At 46.9% G+C, this 14162-nt stretch overlaps 4 protein-coding genes across 4 annotated transcripts; 2 read left to right on the forward strand and 2 right to left on the reverse strand.

Moving 5' to 3' along the window:
* Positions 1-11: 11 nt before the first annotated feature.
* F5147DRAFT_584594 (caspase domain-containing protein) lies at positions 12-512 on the reverse strand (the record flags this gene model as incomplete). Its single annotated transcript, XM_041431799.1, has 3 exons — positions 12-175; positions 224-370; positions 431-512. Coding segments are annotated over 3 exons (393 nt in total), but the record flags the coding sequence as incomplete, so codon positions are not given.
* Positions 513-3562: 3050 nt separating this feature from the next.
* F5147DRAFT_402107 (uncharacterized protein) lies at positions 3563-5974 on the forward strand. The gene is made up of 4 exons (XM_041429618.1): positions 3563-3567; positions 3634-3717; positions 3773-3840; positions 3888-5974. Exons 2-4 carry the CDS (start codon positions 3709-3711, stop codon positions 5767-5769), a joined length of 1959 nt encoding a protein of 652 aa, XP_041287908.1. The 5' UTR covers positions 3563-3567; positions 3634-3708; the 3' UTR covers positions 5770-5974.
* Positions 5975-8230: 2256 nt separating this feature from the next.
* On the forward strand, positions 8231-11955 carry F5147DRAFT_402201 (uncharacterized protein). Its single transcript, XM_041429619.1, has 5 exons — positions 8231-8332; positions 8387-8605; positions 8675-9170; positions 9223-10494; positions 10550-11955. The coding sequence occupies exons 2-5, from the start codon at positions 8530-8532 to the stop codon at positions 11799-11801; spliced, it is 3096 nt and encodes a 1031-aa protein (XP_041287909.1). The 5' UTR covers positions 8231-8332; positions 8387-8529; the 3' UTR covers positions 11802-11955.
* Positions 11956-12125: 170 nt separating this feature from the next.
* Positions 12126-13936, reverse strand: F5147DRAFT_718608 (peptidase C14, caspase domain-containing protein). Its single transcript, XM_041438716.1, has 15 exons — positions 13678-13936; positions 13552-13633; positions 13345-13491; positions 13219-13296; positions 13122-13168; positions 13050-13067; positions 12968-13000; positions 12900-12911; positions 12823-12847; positions 12752-12765; positions 12623-12697; positions 12487-12570; positions 12413-12431; positions 12262-12365; positions 12126-12207 (listed from the first exon to the last, which is right to left on the reverse strand). The coding sequence occupies exons 3-15, from the start codon at positions 13460-13462 to the stop codon at positions 12181-12183; spliced, it is 654 nt and encodes a 217-aa protein (XP_041287910.1). The 5' UTR covers positions 13463-13491; positions 13552-13633; positions 13678-13936; the 3' UTR covers positions 12126-12180.
* Between the last annotated feature and the right edge of the window lie 226 nt (positions 13937-14162).

The raw sequence follows: 14162 nt of genomic DNA on the forward strand, positions 1-14162 counted from the left end.
GGCATTGTTGACTAGAATCCTGATGAAGTTTTCACAGCGTTGGTAAATGTGAGAAAGTGTGGGATTGACATACAATTGGATACGAACTCGACAGCTGCGGCGTCTGCCTCTGAGTCCGACGTAAGATAACCTGCACAGACGCAAGTACCTAAAGTACGTCCTCCATGTCCAGAGTCTGGATACATCATCAATCGCTTGTTCAAATTACGGATACGTGACTCACAGTGAAAGAATAAGCAATCTCCAGGCTGGGCGTCTTTCACTAACCATCGCAACGCGCTAAGGATGTTCCGTCTCGTCGGCATGTACTTCAGATTGTATGGCTCATCTGTGAGCACCATGATGTCCTCTTTCGCGTAATTCCAGAAGGCTGTTACATGGTCGTGTTGCTCAATACTGAGTGAATAAGATAAAATGGATATGGACAGACATTTTAGAAACTCTGCAATGTTCCAAGCGTCATTCACACAGCCACGAAGCTCTCCATCCTGGCGTTTGTAGTTTATGCCGATCTACCCGAAGATAAGCCATGCAAGGACAAACTTGAAAGGACTCACGCATAATGCCTTTTTCTTCCTCGCACGTTGAGGCAACACTTTGATTGTCCGTGGAATATCTATTTCAAGTTGATCACACAGGTCACAGTTGCACCTTGCGACGACAGGTCGTCGCGCAGCACTATACGGTGAGGGAATGTGATGTCTCGATAGCTCTGTACTCTCTCCTGTCTGTTGCTGAAGAGATTGAGTCGATTGCGTCCGCGAGCGGTGAAGCCGTGAGATCACAGGACCATGTTGTACTGGACGAGCATCTGGTATAGTCCTGCCGTTGTACTTGTAATCATAGGAAGGCACCGATGGAGAAAGGGCTGCATGTGCACTGGAGGACGTCGGGGGAGGATGTTGGCGTATTAGCGCTCGGCGCGTTTTGGTAGCCGCTGGTCTAACCGATGTGAACTTAACACGACTTGATCACGTGAAGTTGAATGAACTCACAGCTTCATCTCGTCACTTAGTGAGTATTATTCTAGTGATGACAGTCATGCGACTTACTGGCATTAGCGACCAACCCAACCCAGACATATCTTCAGGTATTTGCGTCTGTGCAGGTTATCTTACGTCGGACTCAGAGGCAGACGCCGCAGCTGTCGAGTTCGTATCCAATTGTATGTCAATCCCACACTTTCTCACATTTACCAACGCTGTGAAAACTTCATCAGGATTCTAGTCAACAATGCCTCTTTTAGTTTAGTTTTTCCTTCTACGATTTGTACATACAACAGGGAAGTTCTGTGAGTAGAAACCTTGTAGTACCCCCATATCGAAGACCGCAACACAATCAGCAGAATTGACACCACATAGATGATGTACTCAAAGACTTCCGGACATACTGAGTCGCCCCATCCTGGTATGAGACGATATCTACAAATCTGTTAATGTAGACATTATGGTTCAGAACAGACCCGCGTGGAGTAGTAGTAACTCTGTTTACTTCTCGTTGATTAACGAAGAGCAAGATATCATATAGTTGGAGGTGTAGAATTTGGATTTGCAATGACTGCGTATTGTTTTAGATCGAACGATCCAGTCAAGGATCGTTCCGGAGACTGCTGGAACAGCTTACCTTGCGCATCTCAAATAGCAGACGTGTACGCCTATTTATGATTCAATACTCGTTTTTTTAGATGTGTGGATACTAATTGAGTATCGAATACCTGATCATCAAGAACAAGAACCGAGTGTTTGGTTATTAGTGAGCTGTCTGGTGTTACGAAGGCTACATGCGTTGTGTCTGTAGTAGATGCCAGGTCACAGAATAGAATAGTTCAGCGGCAAATAGAGAATTTTGAATATCCGAATTGCAAAGAGTGCCACGAGCAGACTCGCCGAGAAACGGTTCAATGTATGCGCACAACTCTGCCAAATCGAGAATCGTCCCCATAAGTGTAGGATATAAAAGCTGGTTGTCGTCCTACAGTGTTTCCCTATCCTCAGAAGCATCATTTGAGATCTCTCTCAGAAGACTCCATATCATCTCACACATAAATGCGTCTCTCCCTCCTTGCTGTTGTTGTCTCTTTGACAACATCTATGTTTGTTGGTGCATGTACGACAGAGTTTGACTATTGCAAACTAACATCCGATTGCTGCGATTCCTTGATTTGTGATCCGGTTGGGGTGAGTATGAGCAGGTCGCCGTGCAACCAGGATCCAATCACTCACCTACTCGCCTTAGCATACATGCACGCCAGGACTGTCAGAGTGGAAATAGTCGGTAGCCCGAGCGGGATGTCACGTCAGTGGGTCATTTTCTGCTTTCGCTTTGGTATCATGATTGATGGTGCAATATCCAGTTGGCGGTGACACAGCCAATCAGTACAGTTGTTTTTGAACGAATTTTCGTGTTGCTCGAGCAATATGATCCAGATGAATTTTACCATTGAATCACAGAAGGAAGACAGACAGACAAAACGGTGAAAGGGAAAGATAGACAGATATACTTACATAAATAACCCGACCACAAGGCAGAGCCTGCAATGGAGAAGAAATTTATGTAAGATGCCTGAGTGATGGTGGCATCATGCGTCTGAGCTGAGCTGATCGAATCCTCGCCTGGAACCCAATAGCGCATTGCTCCAACACTTGGGTTGATGATTTTGATGCAACGATTGCACCAGACGAAATTGCAAAGGTCTTCGTAGCAAGAGCGAGCGCTGTATATAGATATCGACATAAGACACATTATGCAAGATAAATATACCGCGAATAAGAAAGACGGCAGAACTTACGAGATGCAACGGTCCGCGACAAAGACTCGATGAGGTTCACAGAAAACTTCCACTGCGCCCGCTACCAAAACGCTCTGCGAGTCCTTTGACATCCCGATCGACGAACAGTCAAACTTTCAAAGGACACGTGCTGTGTGCTCCTGCGATGAAAAGAGCGGACCTTCAATGCATGATAGTTCCTCGTCTAGTTGTGGTTTAGCTCATGCGGCGAAGGCAAGCAATGGCGCAGTGGCCATGATTTTGACCTAAGTACAAGAATTGCACAAAAATATTGTAACTCTAACTTGAATACTTATTCCTCCGCTCATGTTTCGTTATTATTACGTAATAGAGAAAATTCGTACTCGCAAGTTGTACAGATGCTAATCTACTCGTGTTGGAGGTACCACTCAATCCTACACCATTTGTCTCACTTGCTCGTATTATAGCCTATTACAGCTTTGCTTCTCGCCTCAGCGAACAACATGCAGACACCCCACTCAGAATTCAATATCTCTGGCTCTGTTTCAGATATCATCGGTGCACTACAAACCAACGTAAGTGCCAAGTTTCTTGAATTAGAATTCGTGTCAGCCGAGAATAACAATCATCCATTCCAGCTCGCACGCTCGCAAGTGATTGTACGTCTGCTCCTTGGTCCATTTCGACATATCACATGTCATGTTACTGACGATAACTAGATTCCAGTCTTTGAAACTCCATACTCCAAATTCCCCAATACAGACCACTCTACCGTCGAGCTAAACCACAACTAGACGAGGAACTATCATACATTGAAGGTCCGCTCTTTTCATCACAGGAGCACGTTACCTGAGAATCCGCTCTTGATCCAAATTCAAACTCAGTTTTACCGCCTCATAGAGACCAGTCTACACAACAGATCTCCTGGTATTCAAACTTGGCTTTTTCCTTTGTCTGAAATGTCAATGGTCAGCAGGTTCAATTATTAGACTGAACCAACGGAGTTACTGAGTGATAACACAGGCATCGCGTTTCTTCTCCCTGATGCCGAGTATATTTACCTACACTATCGCCGAGGGCTCAGACGTTCCGTGAGTCTGGGAGAGTTCCTTCAATATCATTGCTTAAGATGGACTAGAAAGTTGCCTCCATCGTTGGTAGCACGTATTCGGCAGCAGGAATTGACATCCCTTATCGAAGAGCTTATTGATTGCAATCGGCCACATTCCTGTATCGCTTGTACAGGTGGCCATGGGATTGGAAAGTCGGTGCTCGTCCTCCAAGCAATCCGCGACCCATCTGTTTCCGCCACCTTTCGTCATCGTTGCTGGATCAATTGTCGCGCCCTCACCAACACATCAAACTTTCTTGAAATTTTGGCCAAGGAGATGGGCGTTCCTTGTACTGAGTTTTCCTCATCTGCGGGCGAAGTCCAGTTAGAGACACTAGTCGCTGCGATCCGACGGCTTTCTGTCGTACGTCGGGTTATCGTGCTCGATGATTTGGACCGCCTTTATGCCCTCGATAAATCATTCACAGATGCGGTCATCAAGTCACTCTCAAGCATTGATAAGCTCGTCCTTGTTTTGACTATCATTGGATGGACGTCCGATCCGCCCCACGAGATAGAGTATTTCTTGCAGCTGAAACCACTCTCTCCAGAGATGGCACGATATCTTTTCCAATCAGTTTACCCAGTTCCCCTCCAGCGAGACGCGCTGGACAAATTATTGGCACGTGTTAGGGGGATACCCCAATACATCATGATCCTTGCCGATCTCGTATACTGGAGTCGGCTTCAGCTCAAGGAGTTGGTCCAGATTGTTGACGACCCACAAAGCAATCTTTTGGGGATGCGAACTAATCACGATGTCAAATCTTTGGAAGAATCTATTCGTGCATATCCGCCAGAGGACAGGCTTGATCACCATGCACTCTATGTATTCCGTTTCCTTGCCTCGCTGCCCGGAGGCATATCACAAACCCAATTGCAGACACTGGTCGGATTACCCGTGGATACATTCGCCTCGGCTTGTAAACAGATATCAGCCTTAGCCTACTTGGACAGTGAGCCTGGTGACCATCTCATCCTATCAAGACCCCTCCGAGAATATGCCACCCGTACTTCTACATTAGATCCCCAAACCCAAGATATCTTCCTTAAACAGCTCATCGCGCTTATCGAAACAAAGGGAAGTCTTCGTCCCGGGACGCTCGACTTCCCTCAAAAGGTTCAGCAGTTCACGGCACAGAAGATCAATATTGAGAATCTTCTCTTCACCTTCCTCGACATCGACTCCCCCATTGCGGTCGAAGCTGCCTTACATTTTTTGAAGCCGCGATGTGCAATGAAGCCCTCTTTGAAACTGGCGGCCAAGGTTGTGGAAGTTGCAGAAAGGAAAACAATGCATCTCCTTCCTTACGCCCTCCAAACCTTGGGGGAAGCACAATACAACCATATGTTTGTAGGGGCTGCTGTACCACTTGCGAAAGCAGAGGCCCTCTTCAGCACCTCCAAGGACGATGCTAGTGTTGTAGGTGAGATGGAATGCCATGTTCTCCAGGCAGAGTATGCTGCTCGTGGCAATGTGAATGGGACTGAGAAAGAGTGGAAACAAGCGGCAGAGTACGCACTCATGCGCTTGTCAACTTTGAGCAGCGAAACTGGAAAGCGGGGCTATGCGCACAGTCTCCTGACACTTGCTCGATTGTCGGAAGGCGAAGAACAAGATCTACTGGTCGCGAAAGCTCATACTCTCTTCAAGGATTTGGAAGATGGATACGGGCTGATCCTTTGTGACTTCTATTCTCGAAGCATCAGCGCAAGTCGATGGCTAACTTGGCCCTTAAATTCGAGGTCTTCATGGACTTTGAAATGGCAGCGACATGCTATACGACTGCATTTCAGCTGCGTCATTCCGGGATGTAGAATATATCAAGGTCAATGGGATCAGGGAATTGATCCTCGAGACAGTCACCTGTCTACCCCAATTCCTCGATTGGCTGAAGAAAGCCATTGACCTTTATGAGCTTCTGGGACGGGATCTTGACGTTGCATTCTGCCAATACCATCTCGCCCAGCTTCTTCTACCTGCGAAGGCCATCGACCTATATTCCCAAGCCATTTACAAGTTCGCTCGCTCCGACTTTACCCATCACCGCGAGCGCAGCACCCTCGACCAGTGCTACTCACTGGTAGAGGCGAAGGAGTACTCCGCAGCCGTCCCAATCCTTGAAATGCTGGAATATCAGATACAATACTGTGGCAAGATCTTTCAGCTACGCTGTAAAGAGTTGCTTGTCGAGTGCCACTGCCGGTTGAATGCGAGGGGCCCGGCTCTTCAGGCTGTAAGAGAAACTATCAAGACCATGGAGGAGCTCGAGGCAAGTCCAGGACTGCAGAAGTACAAGCAGCTATTGATCACTCTGGATGGTACAAACACCCTGCCCTCGATTGCTCTCTGTGAAACGGTGCATGAGGGGCACGCTAGGCTTGTGGAAGTGGAGACGAACGTTTAAGGCTCAGAGTTTGCATCTAGTCATCGGTGTTGCCCGCTTAGTTATATTGTTCGATATAGTCCAGTGTACATGGCCAGAGCTTCGTACACCGCCAACTTGCCTACACCTGTTAGAACATCAGATTTTGTACATATGAATTCCCATGTGACTCCCATGTCGAAATCGTTCTAATGGCATATGGATCCAGGTATTTATGTAATGAGACCGTTTCAGTAACACTGGGATGTTTCGGATCCATGCGAGTAGATGGAGTGTTGAGTACCTGTGATGACTCCGAGCTACTAGATGTCCACGGGAGTTCGCGCCTTTTTGGCAAAACGGTTATTACTCTACATCGCACAAACAAACAAAAATAATTATTTGACAGTTCGATAGCGTGACATCGAAAGTACAACGTCTGCTAGTTTCTTTTTCGAAAATTGACGTGTTGAGTCCAGCGGAGAGTTACCGCGCAGAAAAGTGCATTTTCCCTAGAGTTCGCGCACTTCGTCACACTATGTCACACGTCTGCCGCAATGCCTTTTCACGCTCCGCAGAATTCGCACCGTTTAAATGTTGTGAAGTTGTGCATGTGTAAAGCATTTCGGTATTGCGGAGTTTTGATTACACAGTCTCTATGTAACGCTTTGGGCAGATTGTCACGTCTGGGGCTTATTTCTTTATCGCAGATGATCCTGACAAGCATGTGCCCCGAATAAATCTGTTTTAGTATTCTCTAATCATGTATATAACCATCTCACAATATTCCAGAATTATATGTGGAGATCTGACCTTTAGAGTGAGCCTTCTATGCCTCTCGCACTGATAAGTTGCCCATGGAACAAGATCTACTTCGATTTTCTTCAAAAAAAATATATGGGAGTGTGTATTATGTTTGGGCGAATCCAGATCTATCATGGATAAGGATTCTGTGCAGAATTGCGTGTGCTAGAGTCAATGCGCAGACTCTTGGGACACACGGACTCGTGGGACCATCTAGTAGCTCAGTTGCCAGACTTGCCTCGAACAAAAAGTCCGAACACCTCACGGCATTCACAGGGTTCAAAGACCTAGGACACTCCCGGAATGTTCGCTTCAGCTTGCTTTAAGGAACAGTTGACGGCATCGCCTACGTGGATATATACCTTAATATACCTTAACCACGCCCATCACCGCCTGATGCAATGGGGCTTACTGAAGAATGCAGCGGTGATGGTAAGCGGTTTATGGCGGGTGCGTTGAGAGGACATTGTGGGGTGATGTAACGAGAAGTAGCGCCCTATATACCAGAATTTTGGTGACCGAGGGAGCCGAGAAACATTTTATTCATTGTAGTTTTCGAGGTCCTTTGTGAAGTACGGAATGGTTCGGTGCAAAATCGGTGTTTATTGATGTTCGGACCTTTTGTTTGAGGCAAGTCTGGCAACCGAGCGGTGCGAGTAGATGATGCTGAATTGCACAGCCCTTCGGTTACAGCAAGTCATGTCCCCGCTAATCGCTACGCACAATCCTCTTCTTCCTCTCCTGGGTCGTTAGAATGGACCAGGCAGATCTCTCTCAATTACGCACTGAATTCACAAAGTTGGCCAATGACCTGGCCAGCTCCCGGCTGCGCGGAATCGACTTGGAAGATTTGAAGCTTCCAGAGGACTCTGAACTCGAACTTCGCCTCAAAAAAAGAGATAAATTCATGGCAAAAGTCAAGGCGTTCTTGGACAGTTGCGACGGATTCCTGCAGCCTCTCGCAGGCATGAGTCCGATCGCAGCTCCCTTGTATGGTGGCCTGAAGTGTATCGTCACAGTGAGCTGGTCCTTCGATAGCACGCCTACATCTTGACCCCACGTCCACAGATAGCTGCTGCCAAAGCGGAGATCCTAGATGGTAGCGTCTATATTAATCCACGTGGATCATGACTGATTACGGTGTCACAGAGGTTATTTACGGTTTAAACGACGTCTTGGATGGTCTCCCCCTAATCATCCGATCCGAGCGGACGACAAACCTTTCCGAGCAACGTCACGCAATCATCTCGGCTTTCAAGGCATTTATCGCCTTCATGCAAATTCTGAGGGACTATATAGGCGGTGAGTACTTGGGTGTCATCGTCCTATCGAGGCTTTATTGAACCTCGGATCTAGAAAAACACGAGTCAGTTATAACAAAGTGTATGTTTTTTTCTCAGTTTTATACGTGAACATGTGGCTAAGCAAAGACTTGGGTAGTCAAGAAGATTGCCAGGTCTCCGAATATACCAGGCAAGCTTCGGACTGCAAGAGAAGAGATGCGAGCGGCCCTTCATTCGGCACACTTCGGAACTTTCGTCGCTTATGTGGAGAATGAGCAACGATGGTATATTTGTAAGTAAAATTATTCCTTCAGGTATCTCCAATAATGATTGCCATTTTTCTTCCTTCCGTCTTTGATAGCGGAGCGAATACGAATCGTGAAACTCCTCCTTCATTGCACAAATTACAAAAATCACCTTGAGCTGTATCTGAATAAATCACGGTGCATTGAAAATCCCTGCGCCTGGAGCAAATCCCACCCATCTATTGCAAATTGGCTATCAATGGAAACGTCTCCGAAGTTGTTTATTTCGGGGAAGCCAGGCACAGGAAAATCTGTCTTGGCAGCTCACGTGATTGACACAATTCAGAAGGAGGATGCTAGTCACCGTGGAGTATTGCTTTACTACTTCTGTGGAGCGGATCCCGCAGCGGATCAGTATTCCGATGTACGACAAGAGGCTTCGTCAAAAGCAATCCTCATGACTTTATTGCGGCAAATTGTGTCGGTATGCCATCACAGCATAGCGGGTTTTGGCGAGGTGCTGGAGTATGTGGACTATGAGCGCAACGAGCTTTCAGAGAAGGGGCTGCGGACACGGATTGCAAATTTACTGGAGTCATTCGACACGGTCAGGTGCGCATGCTGTCGCCCTTATTGCTTACTCTTGCTTACTTCGTCTTTGAAGGATCATCATTGACGCCGTAGATTGTTGCGAAAACCGTGCATTTCAGCAGGACGGATTGATCCCATGGATACTTAACAACATGCCTGCGCATGCGTATATCCTTCTTACCGCATGCCGAAATCCGTATGTGACCAGTTTGCTCGATGGGCTGCCCACGATAGCTATGGGAAGTGACAGCACTACACAATCCGATCTTGAGGCGTACGCGCGTCACGTCACTCAACATTACATAGGGTCAGATGATCCTGATGAGGCTCATTTCGTCCAAAATCTTGTCGGGCGATCCGAGAATATGTTTCAGTACATATTATTAGTGAAGAACCTGACACAGCATCTTCATCTGTACAATCGAGAGACACGGTCCCAGCTCCTGAACGACACTCCGCTAGGCATCTTCAAAATGTACAAGTACTATCTGGCTGTCCAGCTTCAGCGATTCTCCGACTTTGACCAAACGCAACTTGAACGTGTCCTGCAGATCCTTTTGCAGCTCCTCACGTTTTCTCCAAGCCCCGTCACTCCATTAATATTCCTGCAGGCGTTGCGGTCATGTCCTTCAATCCAGGGGCTGGAACTTAACCCGGAAACAGATGGTCTTGCTATTGATCTCGCACAGAACGCTGCAGGCGTTCTATTCGATGTTCGAGTGACTTCCACAGGAGTACGACATTTGGTCGCAGTCCACAGCACACTTTCCGAATATTTTCTCGACCCTGATAACTATCAGAAATACAATCCAAATAATCTTAGCCCAGCCACGCAGGAAGCGCTAGTATCACTACACAATGCTGTTGGAGAGACAGGTCCGAAATCCCTGCTCGAGCTTTGCTGCAACGGGCTTCAAGATCCAGATTTTAACAGATTTCTCCATCAGTATCAGCACGCTGCTGATTTTTGTCGCCAAAATCTCGATGATACCTCAAGTAGAGATGTTCAGCCCGATATATCTCGACAGGAAAGCGATTGTGAAAGGCTCCAAGCGCAGCTTTGGCGGGATCCTGCGTTTTCGGTTTGCGACTCGCTGGCGCTTGAAGGAAGTTGGATGGACCGACAGTGGAACTCCCTAAGAGAAGATGGGGAATGGTTCAGGGAGCATTCGGATATTATGAAGGATTACGAGTCGTTAGATGAAGAGACTCTGGTCCCGCCTCTCCGCCTCCAAGTTTCCCGATGGCGAAATGTCGTTTTTCCCCGTATGAAAAAGCAATTGGAGCTCAGGCAAAACGCATTATCGGAGCTGCGAACCAGACATTTGAGTGCGTATGCGTTTAGGTAAGTTAGTTCAGGCTATCTTTACGATGAAATTGAAATAGGTTGCTCTGGATAGGAACACGCTCTTCTATCTACATCTGATGAATCAGAAAACAACAAGCCAGTATACGAGTTCTCCCTCGTTTGAGGGTCTCATCTTGCACTACCTGGACCAACTGGAAAACCTCCTGCCTGTATTGGTTTTGGTCCAAATCCTTCCGTTCTCTGAGTTTCTTGTTGATTCAACCTCCCCGACTGCAAAGTTAGCAACTATGATTTGCGGATTGGAGCAGCTCACCCGAGCGATCAGAGAATTTTTGTCGACACGAAAGTCGTATCCTCATCAGCTTTTAGGGGTGATACGATGCCTCTGGGCCACTGGGAGCGCCAACCTGGGCTCACTGTTTACTACGGAGGAAATTTGGGCCAGGGCGTACTACTCTGAGCTGATTATCCCAGGCCTCAACACCAATAGCATACCCGAAAAACTCATTCGACACACGCTGGAAAGAGTGCTGCTATACCTCGCTGACGCGGAACGTACCTGCTTCACTAACCAAACACAATTAACCGGCGTTGGGAATATTTGCTTCTGTATTCGTCAGCTGCGCCAGACGATTTCACATCACTTATTATTCCAAACATTCCACCCCGTTTCAACTTCCATACAGAAGGGAAGTCTGGTGCCCGAATTCGTCGATCGTGAACCGGGTTTTACAAACATTGCACTACTTCAGGATGCGGTGAGAGTCCGCACTCTGGATCAGGACAATCTGCAACCCGGCGGACCGAAAACATGGAGCATATTCCTCGGAGCCGTGTTCATTATTCTAGGATTCATTTCATCACATCACACCTGTTTCATCTTCAGCTTGCTTTCTGCCCCACCCAATACAACCGATGGTTTGATGCGACAGACCTCAGGCTGGTCTTCGGTACAACTTGTAGCATCCGCTGGCGTGATTGGATGCTTTTGTGATAGGGTGCGGGCGGGCGCAGTGACGATCGGCACAATACCCTATGCATTAGGCGTCCTTTTGGTGCTAACATCTCCGCAATTTGCATCCTCATCGCTCGTCAGATACATTGACGCTATATCCACTGACCATCTGATGTTTCTTTCTGTGGTCCCCCTTTTGCTCTTCTCTTCCCATGAACAGAGCTTCTGGGCCGCGATCGAAAATACTGCGGTGCTCTATGTAGTTATTCGTCTGCTGGCCTTTGCGGTCGACAAGAGCAGTATGAAGAGGAAGCGTAGAGACCTGGTTCGAATTAGCCGGAAGTACAACAGAAGGAATGAAGAGCAAGGAGAGGTGTACAAATTGTAAAGGTATTTTGTAAGTATTCGCAGCGCTCCACTCTTTCCAATTCGGATATTCAAATTTCTCTATTTGCTGCTGGACTATTTTATTCTGTGACCTGGCATCTACTACATACACAACGCATGTAGCCTTCGTAACACCAGACAGCTCACTAATAACCGAACACTCGGTTCTTGTTCTTGATGATCAATTAGTATCCACACATCTCAACAAACGAGTATAGAATCATAAATAGGCGTACACGTCTGCTATTGAGACGCGCAAGGTAAGCTGTTCCAGCAGTCTCCGGGACGATCCTACTGGATCGTTACATCTAAAACAACGACAAGCTTCTACTCACAGAACTTCCCTGTTGTATGTACAAATCGTAGAAGGAAAAATTAAATTAAAAGAGGCATTGTTGACTAGAATCCTGATGAAGTTTTCACAGCGTTAGTAAATGAGAGAAAGTATGGGATTGACATACAATTGGATACGAACTCGACAGCTGCGGCGTCTGCCTCTGAGTCCGACGTAAGATAACCTGCACAGACGCAAGTACCTGAAGATATGTCTGGGTTGGGTTGGTCGCTAATGCCAGTAAGTCGCATGACTGTTATTGCTAGAATACTACTCACTAAGTGACGAGATGAAGGCCTGGTAGTTACTATTTGGTCAGAATAATACGAGCGAATTGTTAATTACTACGCACAGAGGACATGGCTCCAAGAAACTCTCCACCCCTTATGATAACGCCCCCACTACCTTGGAAGTCACTACAGCTTGCAAACAATACCTGATATCTGATCGTCAAACAGACTTCGAGTTGAGGAGCGTATTTCACTTACCACATGAGCTTGCGGGTACTTTGTAAGAGCTCGAGAGTTCGCAGCATGCTGTTTTAGGTGATCACTGGGTTGATACTAGGCAAATGATTAGACAGTCGCGAATACATCAACTCGCATCTTTGGACTGACGATGTATGGCAAATCTGTGCACGAGACAGATCAAGAAAGAAACACAACATAGTAATATAACAGCTTCATACCAAGGACGGATCCAGAATAACACGACTAGTATTCATGATACAATCTGTTCAACTTGAAATTGGCAACTAAAACTTACATCAAATAACGCCTGTTGATAAAAAAAAATTGAAGTTGGTTGACACATAAAGCCGCTCACAAACTCACATTAAGGCAGCAGCCAGCGGGTAGGGGTTTGACCTGTGTAAAAGTTAGTATCAACCTCACAGTTCGCGTTCCCAGTACTTGCCATCACGTCGTATAAGTCCTGTTTGAGAATTGACATCGCATATAATCAAAGCAAACAAGTATACAAACGCACCTCGCTCACAATCTCACCAGCGCGTTCCCAGTCAAGTGGATGGATAGCTTGTTTGCGCATCAGCACTCTTCAAAGTTGGAACTATCGTGACTGTTACCCTTCTCAAATCCATCTACACGGTGACCATCCACACGGCGACCATCCGAGTCGACGATTCGTCCTCCATGTCCAGAGTCTGGATACATCATCAATCACTTATTCAAATTACGGATACGTGACTCACAGTGAAAGAATAAGCAATCTCCAGGCTGGGCGTCTTTCACTAACCATCGCAACGCGCTAAGGATGTTCCGTCTCGTCGGCATGTACTTCAGATTGTATGGCTCATCTGTGAGCACCATGATGTCCTCTTTCGCGTAATTCCAGAAGGCTGTTACATGGTTGTGTTGTTCAATACTGAGTGAATAAGATAAAATGGATATGGACAGACATTTTAGAAACTCTGCAATGTTCCAAGCATCATTCACACAGCCACGAAGCTCTCTATCCTGGCGTTTGTAGTTTATGCCGATCTACCCGAAGATAAGCCATGTAGGACAAACTTGAAAGGACTCACGCATAATGCCTTCTTCTTCCTCGCACGTGGAGGCAACACTTTGATTGTCTGTGGAATATCTATTTCAAGTTGATCACACAGATCACAGTTGCACCTTGCGACGACAGGTCGTCGCGCAGCACTATACGGTGAGGGAATATGATGTCTCGATAGCTCTGTACTCTCTCCTGTCTGCTGCTGAAGAGATTGAGTCGATTGCGTCCGCGAGCGGTGAAGCCGTGAGATCACAGGACCATGTTGTACTGGCCGAGCATCTGGTGTAGTCCTCCCGTTGTACTTGGAATCATAGGAAGGCACCAATGGAGGAAGGGCTGCATGTGCACTGGAGGACGTCGGGGGAGGATGTTGGCGTATTAGCGCTCGGCGCGTTTTGGTAGCCGCTGGTCTAACCGTGACCGATGTGAACTTAACACGACTTGATCACGTGAAGTTGAATGAACTTACTTTGGAGATGGCGATCGCCTCATGTGAACGACTGCAGGGAT

The sequence above is a fragment of the Suillus discolor genome (assembly GCF_016758755.1).
Source record: "Suillus discolor strain FC423 chromosome Unknown F5147scaffold_74, whole genome shotgun sequence".
Taxonomy (NCBI): Eukaryota; Fungi; Basidiomycota; class Agaricomycetes; order Boletales; family Suillaceae; genus Suillus; species Suillus discolor.

Coding starts and splice junctions, on each gene's coding strand:
- F5147DRAFT_718608 (XM_041438716.1), bottom strand. CDS start 13,462: ATGGTGCTCACAGATGAGCCATACAATCTGAAGTACATGCCGACGAGA. Junction 13,297..13,344: donor AGATTGCTTATTCTTTCACT/GTGAGTCACGTA, acceptor TGATGTATCCAG/ACTCTGGACATGGAGGACGA. Junction 13,169..13,218: donor TGTAGATGGATTTGAGAAGG/GTAACAGTCACG, acceptor TGCGCAAACAAG/CTATCCATCCACTTGACTGG.
- F5147DRAFT_402201 (XM_041429619.1), top strand. CDS start 8,530: ATGCGAGCGGCCCTTCATTCGGCACACTTCGGAACTTTCGTCGCTTAT. Junction 9,171..9,222: donor GAGTCATTCGACACGGTCAG/GTGCGCATGCTG, acceptor TCGTCTTTGAAG/GATCATCATTGACGCCGTAG. Junction 10,495..10,549: donor TTGAGTGCGTATGCGTTTAG/GTAAGTTAGTTC, acceptor TGCTCTGGATAG/GAACACGCTCTTCTATCTAC.
- F5147DRAFT_402107 (XM_041429618.1), top strand. Junction 3,841..3,887: donor GCCGAGGGCTCAGACGTTCC/GTGAGTCTGGGA, acceptor AAGATGGACTAG/AAAGTTGCCTCCATCGTTGG.